Source organism: Triticum dicoccoides, chromosome 4B (genome assembly GCF_002162155.2).
Source record: "Triticum dicoccoides isolate Atlit2015 ecotype Zavitan chromosome 4B, WEW_v2.0, whole genome shotgun sequence".
Classification (NCBI taxonomy): Eukaryota; Viridiplantae; Streptophyta; class Magnoliopsida; order Poales; family Poaceae; genus Triticum; species Triticum dicoccoides.
In genome coordinates, this window is record NC_041387.1 from 458,114,464 (window position 1) to 458,130,231 (window position 15,768).

General features: G+C 46.7%; 1 protein-coding gene across 1 annotated transcript; it reads right to left on the reverse strand.

Moving 5' to 3' along the window:
• Positions 1–5,453: 5,453 nt before the first annotated feature.
• Positions 5,454–6,802, reverse strand: LOC119290852 (AT-hook motif nuclear-localized protein 22-like). Its single transcript, XM_037569506.1, has one exon. The coding sequence runs from the start codon at positions 6,444–6,446 to the stop codon at positions 5,676–5,678; it is 771 nt and encodes a 256-aa protein (XP_037425403.1). The 5' UTR covers positions 6,447–6,802; the 3' UTR covers positions 5,454–5,675.
• Between the last annotated feature and the right edge of the window lie 8,966 nt (positions 6,803–15,768).

Here is a 15,768-nt window from a genome sequence, read left to right on the forward strand (position 1 = left end):
CAGGTGCAAGTCTTGGGCAGGAGTTATATTTCTTTGTATATAGTTTCTAATGTGAGTATATGAGCTGCCATTTCTTGCTTTTTTTTCCGGGGCATTTCTTGCTCTATTGGGTGGGCTTACATGATGTTGAACATTTATGTGCATCCCCCCACCCCCCAATGGCAGTGTCATTTCCCCCCTTATGATAGTGTTCTGCCATCTGCTTGCCTTTGCTTGGAACAAAAGTTTTTCTGTCAAATTCTTTTGTACACGCTGCTGATTTATGTGTATTATCATGTGTTCTTGTTTTATAGAGTGCCATTTTTCAGTACTCCCTCCGATCCATATTACTTGTTGCTGGTTCTGTAAGTATGGATCGGAGGGTGTGGTATTTTTGATGCAGATGTAGTATCATCATGATTTCATTGGTGACAGCTGTATAGCAAAATTGTCCCAGGTCATTGTACTTGTCTAGGTTAGTTTAGATGGTAATCCAATGTTCCCATTTTCATTGTACTCCCTCCGTAAAGAAATATAAGAGCGTTTAAATCACTAAAGTAGTGATCTAAACGCTCTTATATTTCTTTACGGAGGGAGTAAATTGGGAAATGATAATTACCAGAGTACAAGCACATGGCAAATTGAACATTTTCGATGGCAAGTTTAGTAACGCGAGGAGGACAACTTTAGTTGGCAAGCATGGCAACTTCGTACTTCAGTTTATTTTGGGACATAAGATTGACATGTCAACTAACTTGCCATCCTTGTGTCACTAGAATTGCCATTGAAAACGTTTGATTTGCCATGTGCTCGTACCTGATGCCAGGTATTTATTATTTTCGTTTAAATTTAAGTAGTATAGTTGCCCAGCAACAATGTTCCCATTTTCTTTGTTGATGACGGGAATAGGAGTAATGACGATTTGAGAGCTGGGGTTAGTCTGTGGTTCAAATTAAAGTGTACTCCCTCTGTAAACTAATATAAGAGCTTTTAGATTATTAAAGTAGTGATCTAAACGTTCTTATATTAGTTTACGGAGGGAGTAGTAAATAGTTCGTGACATTCACAAGCCAACATTTTAGCTGTTCATCAGCTGCCCAATCTTCTTTCTCATTAGTCATCTATTTGTTCATCCTTTTATGGTCTGGCCTTTTGTCGTTACGTGTTGTGAGCCATGCACTTAACTTCTAGTTCTTTACTTGTGATCCGTGCTTTCAAGTTACATCAGTGTTTCTTGACATATCTGTCGTTTCCCATCATGGCATAAACGTACGGCTCGGTTGCTGGAGTAACCCTTTCAAGTGGAAACCAGGGATTGGTATTGTAGTTGTTAGGTTAGCTCCTGCCCTGGTAATTTCAGCATCAGTCGACAGCTTGCTTGCAGCCTTGGGTGAAGGCCATGAACTCATGATCGCAGTTAGGGATGCAAACCGGACGCGTCGACATGCTCAACTCGCTGCACCGATTAGACGGGCTTTGCACCGGTTGCGTTGGGCGGCGGCCACGTTCTCTCCATTGGAAAAGCCGTGGCTGGATCGGCGGTCGTTGGGCGGTCCGGAGAACGCCCCAAAATCTCACGCCCGCTGCAGGCTCTGACCGGCCATTGTCATGGCTACTGCCGCGCACCGCGTAAGTCGTGCCACTTGCTGCCGCCCCGGCAACTCACGTAACCTGCTACTTGCCTGCTGGACGTGGGCTGGAGCCTGGAGGACGAGCGGCATCTGCCGTCCTTGTCCTTGTTTTGCTTTATAACAAGTAGTAGCAATTTGGTTAGAGACCCAGCGCAGTAACCTTTGAATTGCTTGTTTTAGAAGTTAGAGCAGGTTAGACTTTTGTGTCAAGACAAAGACAAATCGCAGGATCGAAATTCCTCGCCACTGCACAATCCTAGCCGTTTGCGTGTGCAGGGCATGATTCGACCTATATCATGGCTTTGGAGGATATGTTTGGATCCAAGTCCTTATTACGTGCTCGGGTTTGGAATCAGATGAAATAATGCTTGGACCCGGTCCTGGTCGGAGCCGCTGATGAGCATTTACTTGTGCAAGTTTACGTGCATGCACGGCGAGCGCATGCATGGGTCCACCCCGTGCTCTATCCTGGCGCTGGCGCGGCGAGCTATAGGCGAGCGAAGCAGTCCGTCGCTTGAATGCGGCGACTGCTTCCACGTGGGAAGGTTGGGCTGTGCACGATCACATGCACGTGCGGCGTCGACCCCAGCGTCCACCACCCATGCCCATGCATGCCTTGGTCTAGCCGGCCGACAGGTGGGCGGCACGAGAGCAGTCCGTCGCTCGCACCCGTGCGCCGCGCCCTGTACAAGCAATCATTAACGGCGTGCACGAAACAAACGCGTCGTGGGCATGGGTGCGGTGGAAAGGAAAGTAAATCGTAGCGGTGTGGGGAGTAAAGTTGGTGAGGTCAAATCGGCGGAACCTAATCCCTCCCCGCCCGACCGATGCCATCGAGGCAGGTTGAAAACGAAGGTGTTGGTCGATTGCTTCCCTTAACGGGCCAAGCAAAGCTAATCAAGCACGGCCAGCACGCTGCCGTGCACAAGAACAACGTCTAGTCCGACGTGAGGGCCAAAAATGCTCACCCACCACGAGCTGCTTCTCAGCGAGACATGGCCAGCTCGCTCGGATCAGCACAACCCGTCGCGTCAGGGCGTCGCCCATGTCGATCGGTTCCTTCCTTACCCACGCCGCACTTCAGGTCAGGTAAAAACACACCACACCGTTAACAAGAGATAGATATATCGGGATATTCCTATCCTGTCCCCGCAGAAATTACGGCACTAGCAGCTAGCAAGCAGGCGATCGAATGCGTCTTGACACGAAGGAGGTTCGCTCCCACAGCGCCCCGACGTGAGGGTGAAAAGATGGATACATAGTAGCCAGTAGGTGCCCGAGGCATCCAAAGAAAGAAAGAAAGAAAGATCCCTTCCGTTTCGTGAGGGCAGTGCATTGGAACATGTACAATGTGCACGCACCTATCATTTCGTTCGCTTCCCTTTCGGCTCGTCATACACACACCGGCGGTGCCTGTCCGGTAGGGCCGTTCACAGTGGCACGCCATGTCGCCGTCTCCATGCTACTTTAAATCCGCACTGCTGACAAGCCTGCAGTGCTGGCTCTGTGGGGGGAAGCATACCCCTTTTCCCCCATGTCCACAACCTGAGCTGATTTGGGTGAAGGGAAAAGGGAAAAGACGAGTGAGCATTTGTGGTAGTGGGGGTTTGTTCTTGATGGATCACAAATGTTTCCAGGGCAGACAAGCATGCAAAGCTAGATTCTGAACCGGAGGCATATTGTTGACGGGTGATTTTTGCTACTCTCGTTTTAGTGCTCCTGTCGTGTACTAATATATGCCCACCAAAATGTACTTGGTTCAAGGAAACGCTAGCTAGAAATGGAAAATCGACTTGTACTGCTGCTCAATGGTTGATCCTAGTACTGTACCTTTTATGGCTCGGGGTCCAGGAAAAAGGCTTGTACTATGTAAAGTGCAGCGCATTTTGTGTGCGTGCGTGCATGGGATGCAGTAGCTCTCCGGGAACATGCACGAGTTTTCATATACTCCCTCCGTTCCTTGATATAACGTGTATAGATTTTTGAGAAAAAAATTTTAAAATATAAGATGTATTGCGTTGCACCACTCTTTTGGGTATATTTTTTAGGAATTTGATTACATTTTCTTATACCAGGCAAGTTCCTCTATTTTCTCATATCAATTAGTCACGTGAAATCTCGTCTAAAACTTGTGATATTTCCTTCCACGTGCGTTCTTTAATTTTCGTGCCAAAAACTACACCATATATTTAGGAACGGAGGGAGTAGAACAACGAGGAACTTAGATTAATGAAAAATGATACGTAGTTGAGACGATAATACTCTCTCTGTCTCAAAATATTTTGGTGTAAAAAAAGTCTTATATTCTGACGGAGGAAGCAGATGATCTCTCTGTTTGTAAGTGCATATCATATTGGACATTGACATGGTATATTTACCTTTGACCATGATTTTTATAGGACCCCGATAAATCCCGGACGTTCGGATTTTAAGCATATCACCCTGAATGTTTTTTCATGGCAACTTTAGTTGACGCGTGGTGGCAACTTTAGTTGACGCGTGGTGGCAACTTTAGTTGTTAAAACATGGCAACTTTGTCCAGTTTGTTTTTTTTGTCAGAAAATTGCCATGTTTGCCAACCTCGCGTGAACTAAAGTTGACATGAAAAACGTTCGGGTTGTCATGCTTAAAATCCGAACGTTCGGGATTTATAAATTCCGTTTTTATATGTATATATATTACTAGTGAAAAATTGGAAAACATAATCAAATTATGGATTTTTTTATGAAAAAACTAAAACTGTTATTTCACCTGGCCAACCTGAATAATTCTACATATTGTAATACTCAAGTTATACAAGTTTGACAATACACATTGTAGCTTGGATGACATACTTGTGAATGGAGTTAGTAAAGTTTTATTACCCCTGTTTCAAAATATAAGACGTTTTTGTAGTCTAACAGATTGAGTTTGAAAAACAGCAGAATTCCAGCTGCCAAATCAACTGAATTTGAGCCAAAGTACAATAACACTTTTTGTAAAGTATGGCTCTAGACCTTCTACAGTATTTACAACGAAATTAAGCAAACCCAGAAAGTGAATTGAGGAACCAAAGCGAGAGTAACCACGCGAAGGGAGTGGCTAGATGACAGTCGCATGGAAAAAGATTTGAGTCCATCGATTTGTTTTAGGTCGTTGGATGAAAAATGAACGATTATATATCTTTCTTCAACCTCTAGCCCAAATCTTTTGTTCATCTTTTTCCTCAAACCGCCCGACATACCACCGGCCCAACCGCCCGTTGCCATCGCCCGCTGCTGACGATGCTCCTGCGCCTGCCTCGTCGCCCCGCCCTCCTCCCCAACCATCACCCACCGTCGTGCTGACGCCACCCACGACCATCCCTCTAACCCGATGAGGAACAAAAATTTTCGACGAACCTGCATGCCCGCCCCCCACCCCTAAAATAAATCGCCGACGAGCCTGCCACCCTAAGATAGATCGCCGATGGCTGCTCCTTCCTTCATCCCTTCCTTCCTTCCGATGAATTTCTTCCTCTTCCAAAAATCGACTCACCCATATTGCAAATTCAGGCGGCTCACATATAGCTATCGTGAACCAAGAACTTGCATATCCCAAACCAAGCATACAACCATACAAGCATGCATGGCCGTACATAGCTCAAGAAGCCGGAATAATTGTTTCTTATGGAACTGGATTGAACATGCTTATCTAATTTTTCTGATGATTGGAGGATTGCTCACCACGCCAGCCGCGCGAGGGGCGGTTGGACATGCTATCCAGTTAAATGAATTATAAGAATCGACCATTGTACATTAGGAGGCGAACGCCAATTGATCATTGGAAATTATAAGAAGCTGATTGAGGAGCAGCCATTGTTCCTTGAGTTCTTGATTCGTGTAGGAATTTCACATTCCCAAGCTTCAAAGACGGAAGAGGAATGAAAACAAAAAAGGAAAAAAAATATCATACAAGTACCCATGCATGACATAGCACATTAATTAACAAGATAATGGAAGCTAGGCAAACAACTAGGGAAGAAGCAGAAAGCTAAACTAGCTAGGTAGAAGAACTGCGCGCGCGATTCGCCTCGCCGGTGCAGTGCTAGAATGACGTCGGTGGAGGCCGCGCCACGGCTGCCTGTCCCCACTGCCCGAACATGTCGCCGGGCGGCGTCTGCGGCACGGCGTACATCGGTGGGGGCACGGCGGCGCCTCCGCTGCCCTGCTGCTCCAGCTGCGTGGCGGCGCCCTCCGACCCGGACAGCACGGCGCCCTCCTCAGCGTCTTGATCCAGCGGCAGCCTTTCGTACGTGGCGTTGCCGAACGTGGCCGCGATCACCATGACGGGGCCCGACGCGAGCAGCTCCCCCATCACGCTGCCCCCGACCACCTGCCCCTGCCCGCCCGCGAGGTACACGGCGAGCCCCGTCGCCCCGGGCGGCGCCGGCGCCGGGAGGAAGGCGCCAGACAGGGAGAGTATCTCGAACCGCCCCCTTAGGGCGACGGCGGCCGCCCCGGTCCCTGCGGGCTGGCGCAGCGTGACGTTGGTGACGGCGCCGCTCCCGCTGAGGACTGAGACGCCGCGCTGCCTGCGGCGGGAGAAGGCCGCGATGGCCTCGACGATGTCGGCCCCGCTGGCGATCTCCAACACGTGGGAGCGCATCGCGTTGGGGCTCTCCCGCGTCACCACGACGGGGGGCTTGGGCTTGTTCTTGGACCCCGGGGGCCTGCCGCGCGGCCGGCGCCCCGAACCCGAGGACCCCCCACCGGCCGAGGGCGGCGGCGACGCGTCGTCCTCGTCGTTGTTGCTGCCGGCAGGGACGTGGGCGTAGCCGTGGTTGCCCTGGAGCGGGTGGCCGTCCATGCTCCCCATCTCTTGGGCTTGGGCTTCGGCCGCCGCGCCGGCCGGCCACCAGTCTGCCAGCCCTACAATTTTCGCGGTCGTCGCCGAAGAACGAAGATGGCACAGCCTTAGGCTCCTGCAAGAGCGCCTCCAATGCAAGCGGCGGCGGCGGCGGCAGTGAGTCTCTGGTTGCTAGCTAGTGGTTGTATGGTATGGGACGGAACTATGGGCGTTGGCGTTGCTCTCACCGGCTAGGAGGAGTATTTATTTACGGCTCCTTCTAGAATTCGCTTCGCTTCTTCTGCTCTCGTCGGCGCGGGCGCGGGCGCGGGGTAGCAGTCGTAGCCGCACTGGCACAATCAAAACCACTCCGCTACGATCAAACGGGAGGCTCATCTCTTGGCTCCCGACTGGGTACCGAGGCAGTATATATGCACGGCACGGCCCTGTGGCAAATGTAACGGCGCTGGTAGTACGTCGCGGTTAGTTAGTGTGAGCGTGTGGCCCAGTGGGCAGTGGCCACATGCGTACGCACGTTAAGCAGTGTTTAGGAGAGGGAGGCATGGCATTCTGATCGGGTCAGGTGGGCTTTGAAAAAATGTCGTGCAAATGGACGAAAACGGAACAGCTGCGCGCCGAGAGGCCTTTGGAAGCACGGAGCTGTTTAAGCACGTGCCCCTTTTGAATGCCATGGACCAAGACGACGGAGTCCATAATGACCCTTCCCTCTTTTGCCTGCCCTGCCAAGTGCCAACCCATCCATAGTCGATTCCCGCTTTTTAGTTTGGAGGATGTGTTCAACACATACGACTTTACATGCATGTGCTCAATTTGAAAATCACACTTCTCTTGTGAAAATACCAAACGCCATATATTAGAATCGACTAGTCCTTATAAGACTGGTAATTCAAGTCTGAGCCCGGGCTCATCTACACCCGATGAAGAGTAAATTTATAAAAAGTAGTAACAAAATTCAGAATTTTTTAGGCATCAATGATGATCGAGTGTGCAAGTAGCGTGTAAATTTTCGTGATGTTTCGGCATTCGAGGATCTATCTACTATTAAGAGCTCACGAAAAGGAAAGGCCCTAGTGCCTGAGAATGAGAAAGCTGTTGAAGTAGTTCTAGCGAAGGAATTGAAGGTTAGACCAGTGCTCCCATGCCATTAGCTCCAGAGAAAGCTAAAAGGCCACTTGCTCCATTAAAGCGTATCGATGAGAATGTGCCAGCCTCTGATGGTGTTCAGCCGATGGAAGTTAGCGATGAAGAAATTCAGAAAAATCCCTAGGGATCATTTCCGCTATTTCCAGCTGAGTACGACCCCAATGGCTGTGCATTCAACGAACAACTTCATTTCTCGAAGCTTGCATTCTTTGGGATCAGCCCTTACAATGGAGAAAGGACTTCACTGTCACCAAGGTTATGGACTAAAGAACAAGCTGTCTATTATGCTCGGATCCTGTTTGGCAAGAACAAAATTTTCAATCATAAGATGTTAAACTTCGCCAAGCTCGAAGGAATTCCTTGCTTCCATCATGCAATTGAGCATATTGAACATGCTCTTCTGAAGGGATTCGTGCGCTTTAATCATGGCTGGAACAAAGAGATTATCCTTCAATTCTCTGCCACACTATATATCTCAGGAGAACTTGAAAACACCTCATCCTGGACGCTTGAATGGATGACTGGCAGAGAAAGGTTCAAATGTTCGGCAGATCATTTTCTGGCCTTGATAAATCTTCCTCGATGTGAGTTTGAGAAGGATAGAGAGCACATGCTGCATTACTGGGAAGTGTCCGAAGCACAACTCCACATCCTGATGGATCCCACCATGGTTGGTGATGAGTGCATTGATGTTGATCCGAAGAAGTTGGCTTATGACAACAAAGTACTATTTCACATTCTGTGCAAATACTATCATGCCAACGAACAGACCAAATTCCATCAAAGGCATTATGGGAAATGCACTTCTGGCCATGTCTCAAGAAATTAAGTTCGACATTCCTGACCTTTTCATTCGAAACCTCGCGTGTGCAGCAGATAACCCTCACTCATTGAAGCCTTATGCTCCGTGGATCATGTTCGCAATCGAGCAGCTCACCAATGAAAAATTATTCTGGGCTTACATTCCAAAAGTATTCATGCCACCAGTTCGTCACACTCTGCACATTGTGAAGGATAGTGGAAAAGGGAAGGAACTTGTTGATAATGCAGCAAATGCTTCTGCGTCTGAAAATGCACCAAAGGTCAAGGAAGCCAGGATTGTAATCCCTCGTGAGGAAAATCCATCTTTTTATGAGATTTGTATTCGCACGCAGCAGACACTGGGAAGACACATTAAGCTGGATAGAAAAGAAAAGGTGGAGTTAATGACAGAGGTGAATCTAATTCATAATCACACTCGCCAAATTCTTCTGCATCAGAAGGATGCAAGGAAGCACTCATGGACTTTGTTGAGAAAGCATTACTCTCGCAAGGATTTAGCTAAAAAAGGCATCTTCAAGGAGTATGACTACCTGGACTTGCTTGCTGTTCCACGCATCCGAAGACAAACTCCAGTGCTCCCACAACGTTCTACTTCAACGGATCTGTTGTTTATCGGCCATGATGATGAAATTGCACATACAACTGTTACTCTTATCTTCAAGCCAGATGTTCATCGCTCCAAGACTTCCAGAGCCCAGGCTGCCACCCTGCCTTTGCCTCGACCATTCCTCATTCTCCAGACACTGATTCGTCGAGTGGTTTTAATTATGATTCGGAAGATACTCCCACGGAGTAGTTCCTCGTATGTATTCTCTTTCCTTTTTGACACTTGTTGACAAAAGGGGGAGAATTACATCGAGTGATATTTTATCAGGCTTTGCAGGATGTTTTTTCTTCACATTTTGGTTTTCGCTTGAACAATTTGTTTCATGAACTTATTACACGCATGTGGTGCTGAAACACTCGAACGTCATGTAACGTTAATAACCCCCGTCTGCAATATTATTTGCTTCGCACTATATGTCTGGAGGTACCATCGAATGTGTTTTTCCTGTGAATGATTATCATTGATAATTATCTATATTACATGGAAACATATTTGCACCTTGAAGAAGAACATAAAATTATCATGTGACGATACTAAGTTGGAGAAGTACTTCAAGTACTAAATGACTTAACTGATGTGGTTGGATATGAGCTGATTGTTATCTTTTATTATCTAACCTTGCAGGAAGAGAATGTCAGTCTAAACCTCTATGCCGTACGTGAAGGCCATATGATTCACTGACAAAGTGTCTTTCTCTTGCAATTATCTCTCGTATTATCTTTTGTATTGCAGGGAAACCACATCTGAAGCATATCCATTCTGAGCTATATTCTTCTATTTTTTTCCTTGCTCTGATTATATCGAATATCTAACATGCATAAAAACTACATCTTGTGTGGATCAAATTTGTGTTATGAGAAAACCTTCATGCTATATGCTTCGTCATAAATCTTTCAGAGCATATTTCAAATCTAATTCTCTTCGAAGATTTTGTGACAGGAATCACCTCAGACACTTTCGAGTGCATTGAAAGAATTCAAGTATAAGATCATTTGTCAATGACACTCTCACGAAGAAAAATCTCATCTCCCTCCGGTTCTTCATGATCTGAAGCATATCTCAAGGGGGAGATTAATTTATCTTCGTACTTATCTCTCGACTCTCATTATTCTTCGCATTACAAATCATTCATTATCTATCCCTCGATGTGATATGTTTTCTCAACAATCGTCCAAAAAGGGGGGCATTGTTGGTGCAATATCTTCCTACCTTGTGTTTTGGAGATTGTTGACAGAAACATGTATGGACTAATTTGTTTGCTAGTGCATACAGAGAGAGAAAGTACATACACAACCGAAGAGAATGTTGTCTCCGGTGCTGAGTTCGTGGAACTTCACCGAAGTATATCTGCATTGCAGAGAAGAGCGAGATATATTTGTTGAAGTCATATAGTCAAGAAGATTGATGTGAAGAAATCGACCCCTTGAAAGTTTACTGCTGAAGCAAAGCTTTTTGATTTGGTACTGTTGTCCGAAGAAATTGACTGCAGCGATGGAATTTAAAGACAATGTGAAGACGTAGTATTCATTTTGTCTTTCTCCTTTCCTTCTTTTGAGTCATAGGACCTCCGTACTATTAAGAGGGGTATAGGTTCTCGATGCTTAGATCTGCTGTGATGCATAGCCAAAACCTATGAAAGCTGCGAGAGAAATATCTTTGTGCTCCGAGCAAATACTTGCCAGCAAGATACTGTGATCTTCTTTGATGCGAGAAATGTGTCTCAGGCCAAGGACTTAGCATTACTTGCTCCGCAAGAAATGTTACCATTCTGCTCAAATCCGACCATTGGCTGAACCCAATGTCTAATTTAGCCTTTTCCCATAAGGGAAGGCTGCGGCTATAAATAGCCACCCCGCTCCAACATTGTCGGTCGGCTGCTCCGCTTGAGATTTCTGAGAAGATTGATTTGAGAAACCCCTCTCCGAGTGGTTTGACTTTAAAATTCACCGAGAGAAAAACCAAGAGCCCAAACTTAGACAGTGGTTTAGCATCGCAGTAGTTTTGATTGAGAGTTCTTGTACCTATTACTCTTGAGAGCTGCGCACTCTCTAGACGGATAGGTTTCGGCTTGAGTGTTGAAGAGTTGTTGTCTTCACCGAGCCTGATCTTCAGCAACCAAGAGTGATTGTGGTTCGTGAAGGTCGACTGAAGGTTTGGAGATTGTCGACAAGGATCTACCCTGAGTGAAATCAACCTGAGTTTGATCAGCTCTGCATTGAAGGAGAATAGGGTGAAGAGAGTTTATCTTCCGTGTTGAGTCACACCCCCTCCAACCAGAGGTAGCCCTTTGGCAGAAGATTGAACTGGTCTACCAAATCTCTTTGTCGCCATCGAGCACCACTGGTTAAATCTACTCTACTGCATTTCCTTCAGCAGTTTATATTCATGCTCTGTGCCGATAGTTTATTTGATCATTTCATTCAAGTTCTTATCATCTTGTGTCTCTGTGATCATACTGTTTCATTCTCATCGCCTGTATTCATTCATTACCATCATATTCCTCCGATTCACTTGTGAAATCTTTCCATATCATTTTTCTTCAGTGTGTACCATGTTGTGTCTCATTCTACTACATCTGTTTGCTTGTTGTATTACACTTATTGTAGTTAAACCTGTAATTTCACAAGCTCGTACTGTTATCAGTGTTTTCATCAATGAATACACTTCCGAGGAAGACGATTAATTTAGTTTATTTCCTTCGATACTCTATTCTGCTGCTGTGATTGGGATAAGTTTCAAAACTTTTGAAAGAAATTTTGAATCTCCCATTCACCCAATCTGGTCAATATACTCTCGGTCCTAACACTACGGGTCCATAGCTAGTAGCTAGATGGTTTCTTCTCTCTCTTTGATATTCAATACAACGTTCTCCTTGATGTTCATGGAGATCTATTCGATGTAATCTTCTTTTGCGGTGTGTTTGTTGGGATCCAATGAATTGTGGGTTTATAATCAGATTATGCATGAATATTATTTGAGTCTTCTCTGGACTCTTTTATGCATGATTGTTATAGCTTTGTATTTCCCTCTGATCTATCCGTTTGGTTTGGCCAACTAGATTGATTTATCTTGCAATGGAAGAGGTGCTTCGTGACGGGTTCAATCTTGCGCTGCTCCATCCCAGTGAATAAGTTGGGGAAAGGACACACATTTGTATTGTTGCCATTAAGGATAAAACGATGGGGTTTATTCATATTGATTGGATTTACTTTGTCTACATCATGTCATCTTGCTTAAGGCATTACTCTGTTTTTATGACTTAATACCCTAGATGCGTCCTAGATAGCGGTCGATGGGCGGAGTAATAGTAGTAGATGTAGGTAGGAGTCGGTCTACTCGTCTCGGACGTGATGCCTACATACATGATCATTTCCTTGAATATCGTCATAACTATGCACTTTTATATCAATTGCCCAACAATAATTTGTTTAGCCACCGTATGCTTTTTGTTCGAGAGAGAAGCCTCTAGGGAAAACTATGCCCCCCGGCTCTACTTTTTTTGTGTTTTATTTTATCTATCTACTATTACGGATTTGATCCTTGCAAATAACCACCGAGGGGATTGACAACCTCCTTGATCGCGTTGGGCGCAACTATTTGCTTTTGTGTGTGTGCTGGTACTACTGATGAGGTTATGCGTGGTTCTCCTACTGGATTGATAACCTTGGTTCTTAACTGAGGGAAATACCTATCTCTACTGTACTGCATCATCCTCTCCTCTTCGAGGAAATACCAACGTATCTCACAAGTATCATGTACTCCATAACTCATATGGTGTTGTCTTGCCGAACTATAAGACGGTGCTCTGTTTGGTGTATTTGTTGTTTTTCAAGTGTATGTCCCCAAATTTGCTAAAACAGATCAGTAAGAAATAATTCCACAATTATCTAAGTGTTTTGCTAAACTCATGACTTATATAATTTTATTCATTATTGAAGATACTTTTATCTTTGTAACAATGATACTTATCTTCATTATGAACTTTTATTTGAACGTTTCAAATGTTTTGTTCTGAATTCCTTTGAACCTTTCAAATATTTTAGATTTATGTCAAGTAAATCATATTTACTTAAATTATTAATGAAGCATAATAAATCACCGCGCCTAGGAAGTCCATCAGATCTCAATACATTACTATGTATTAATGGATTCGAAATCAAAACACTTTAATAATTCATCTATATGAAGATTAATTTTTCGATACAACCAAGCAGTACCACATTCAAGTGGTTTTATCAGTCTTCTCAAGACATTTAGCATTAATGTTATACATTTATCCATTCAAGATTTCATGAATAAACCATCAATAATAGAGGTAAATCTGAAACATATTCTTATAATAACTAGAACAAATTGTTTAAAACTTATAAGAATTTCCATCGCATAACCCAAAATATATTGTTTTACACAACTCCAGAATGAAATGGCTGTTATTCAATCCTAATATAAATCTCGAAGATAAACTAAAGGCATGACTTCAATGGTCTTGAGTAGCGATCCCATCACCATTCCCGATATGCATCATGACTTCATTTCTTCTCAACTTGCGAACTTTCTATAGTCCCTGTATCGGTTTGCAAATAGTAGCGACCGATTAGTATCAAATACTCATGACTTACAGTAAATCAACAAGTAGAATAACATTAACTTTGTATAACTATTATACCTTTACCAGAATAACCATTCTTCTTCTCCGCCAAGTACTTCTTGTAGTTGTGTTTCTAGTGTCCCTTCTGTTTGCAGTAGACACATTCACTCTCCTTTGTGGCTCCACCCTTATTCCTCTTCTAAGATGCAGTCTTACCTGCAAAAGTAGACTTCTTCTTGGACTTGCCCTTCTTGAAACCGGCGGCCTTGTTGACCATCAACACATGTTTGTTCTTCAGCATCCCTGCTTCTGCAGTTTTGAGCATAGCAAACAACTCATTTGCCCTTTTCTCCTTCCTGTTCGTGTTGTAATTCATGATAAAGCCATCATAAGATGGGGTGAGTGAAGCAAGTACAATATCTTTACCGAGTGTTGGAGGAATTCCAAATTCAAGTGAAGCCAGTCTATCTGTCGGCGTTCTGGGAACGGGGGTCCCCAGACTTGCGTGCTTGCGGCCTGCGGCGTGGCTCAACCAGTGGCCCAGTATGGTCCGTCTTCATCAACCTAACACTCAAGACCCTCGGGAGGGGCCAAGCCTCGCGGGGCAGATGACACAAGGCCACCTCAGGAGTGTCCTCACCAGGCAGGCTCGCAAGGAGGCGAAGAGATCAAGGCAAGGGGTACCTCGCGAGGTGCCCATGACGCAAGCCATGACAACCAAGACCAGGCGGGCGCCAGCCTGCGCAGTGTCCTCGTTTCCTCTTTGGTGCAAAGGAGCAAGCGCAGGGGCGGAGTACCGAGGCACCAGGCAAAGGTTTCCATATCGGTGCAACAAGACCAAGACCAGCAGGACAGCAGGACAGAGGTCACCGTGGAGCCCAAGACGGTGTCATCACCAGCGCCTTTGGCAGGCGAAGAGCACCTTTAGTCAAGATAGCTTGTACTAGCTGTCCCCTTTCAAAATGGCCGTTGTTGGATCCCTTCCCGCTCAATATTTGGGAAGAGGACCAGGGCCTCTATAAATAGGGCTAGCCACCACAGAAGAGACGGAGCGAAGTTCATCTACACACCACACCAGCCCAAGAACACCTCTCCTCGCGAGGCTGTTCTTCCCCTATACTGTTCATCATCAGCCCGAGAGGCAATCCACCACCACACATAGGAGTAGGGTATTACACCACAACGGTGGCCCAAACTTGTATAAATCTTGTGTCTCTTATGCCGTGAGTTCATCGATCTAGCTTAGGGACCGCGGCGAGGCTGAGAGCGAGTTTCGGTAGGAGGAAATCTTCGTGCGCACCCCAGTGTTCGAACCTAAGGGTTTTGTCAGAACCCGATATCAGACATTTGGTGCGCCAGGTAGGGGTGCGCTGGAATCTTCCTTCCGCATATCTGCGTCCCATCGCTTCGTCGCATCCATGTCGGACGCCCAACGAGCCCGTGCCGAGTGCCGGGCTGCTCTCACCGCTCGCGTCGCCCAGACGGCTCCTGTCGGCGGACCTCCTCGTTGTTCTTCGTCGCCTTCCGCCAACGCCGCCACCGGCCCGGCGGGGAACGAGCAGCAAGCATCTTCGCTGCACCCCTCGATGCGGCGGGAAGGCCGCACCGCCACTCTGTTGCTGACCCTAGCTGGTTCGTCGTCTCACGCTCGTCGCGCCCCCACGGACGCGCAGGTTGCTGCTTCTGGCACGTGAGCTCCTGCACTACCGCCCTGTCGACGACCTCTACGAAGAATGGCTCGCTTGCATCACCAAGCTCGTCAACGGCGCAGGGGCTCTCCCACGCCGTCCCTCACGCTACCTCGCCCTCCGCCAGGCATGGGTGACGCGGCTCAGGGAGCGCCTCCGCCACCTCTCCCCCAAGACGGCGCCCTGGCTCCAAGGCGCGTGGCCCCTGGACGTGACCCACCGTATCTAGCGCCCGCGCGACAAGAAAGAAGCTGCCAAGAAGTCCCTCGGCCTCAAGAAGGTGCCCCTGTGCTCCTTGCACCGGCGCGACAAGACCGCGTGTTGCCCCTGGCGGCGGTGCGCGGGTACCATCAGGAGCAGGCTCCGCTTCAGCAAAGGGCTCCGGTGACTACAGCAGGTTGCCGCGCCTTCACCACCGAGCTGTGTAGCATCGCCTGGCCGGGCAAGTTCAAGCCGGACCTGCCTCCTCGCTATGACGGTACC

Bases quoted from the DNA above. Each gene is read 5' to 3' on its own strand.
- LOC119290852 (XM_037569506.1), bottom strand. From the start codon at position 6,446: ATGGGGAGCATGGACGGCCACCCGCTCCAGGGCAACCACGGCTACGCC.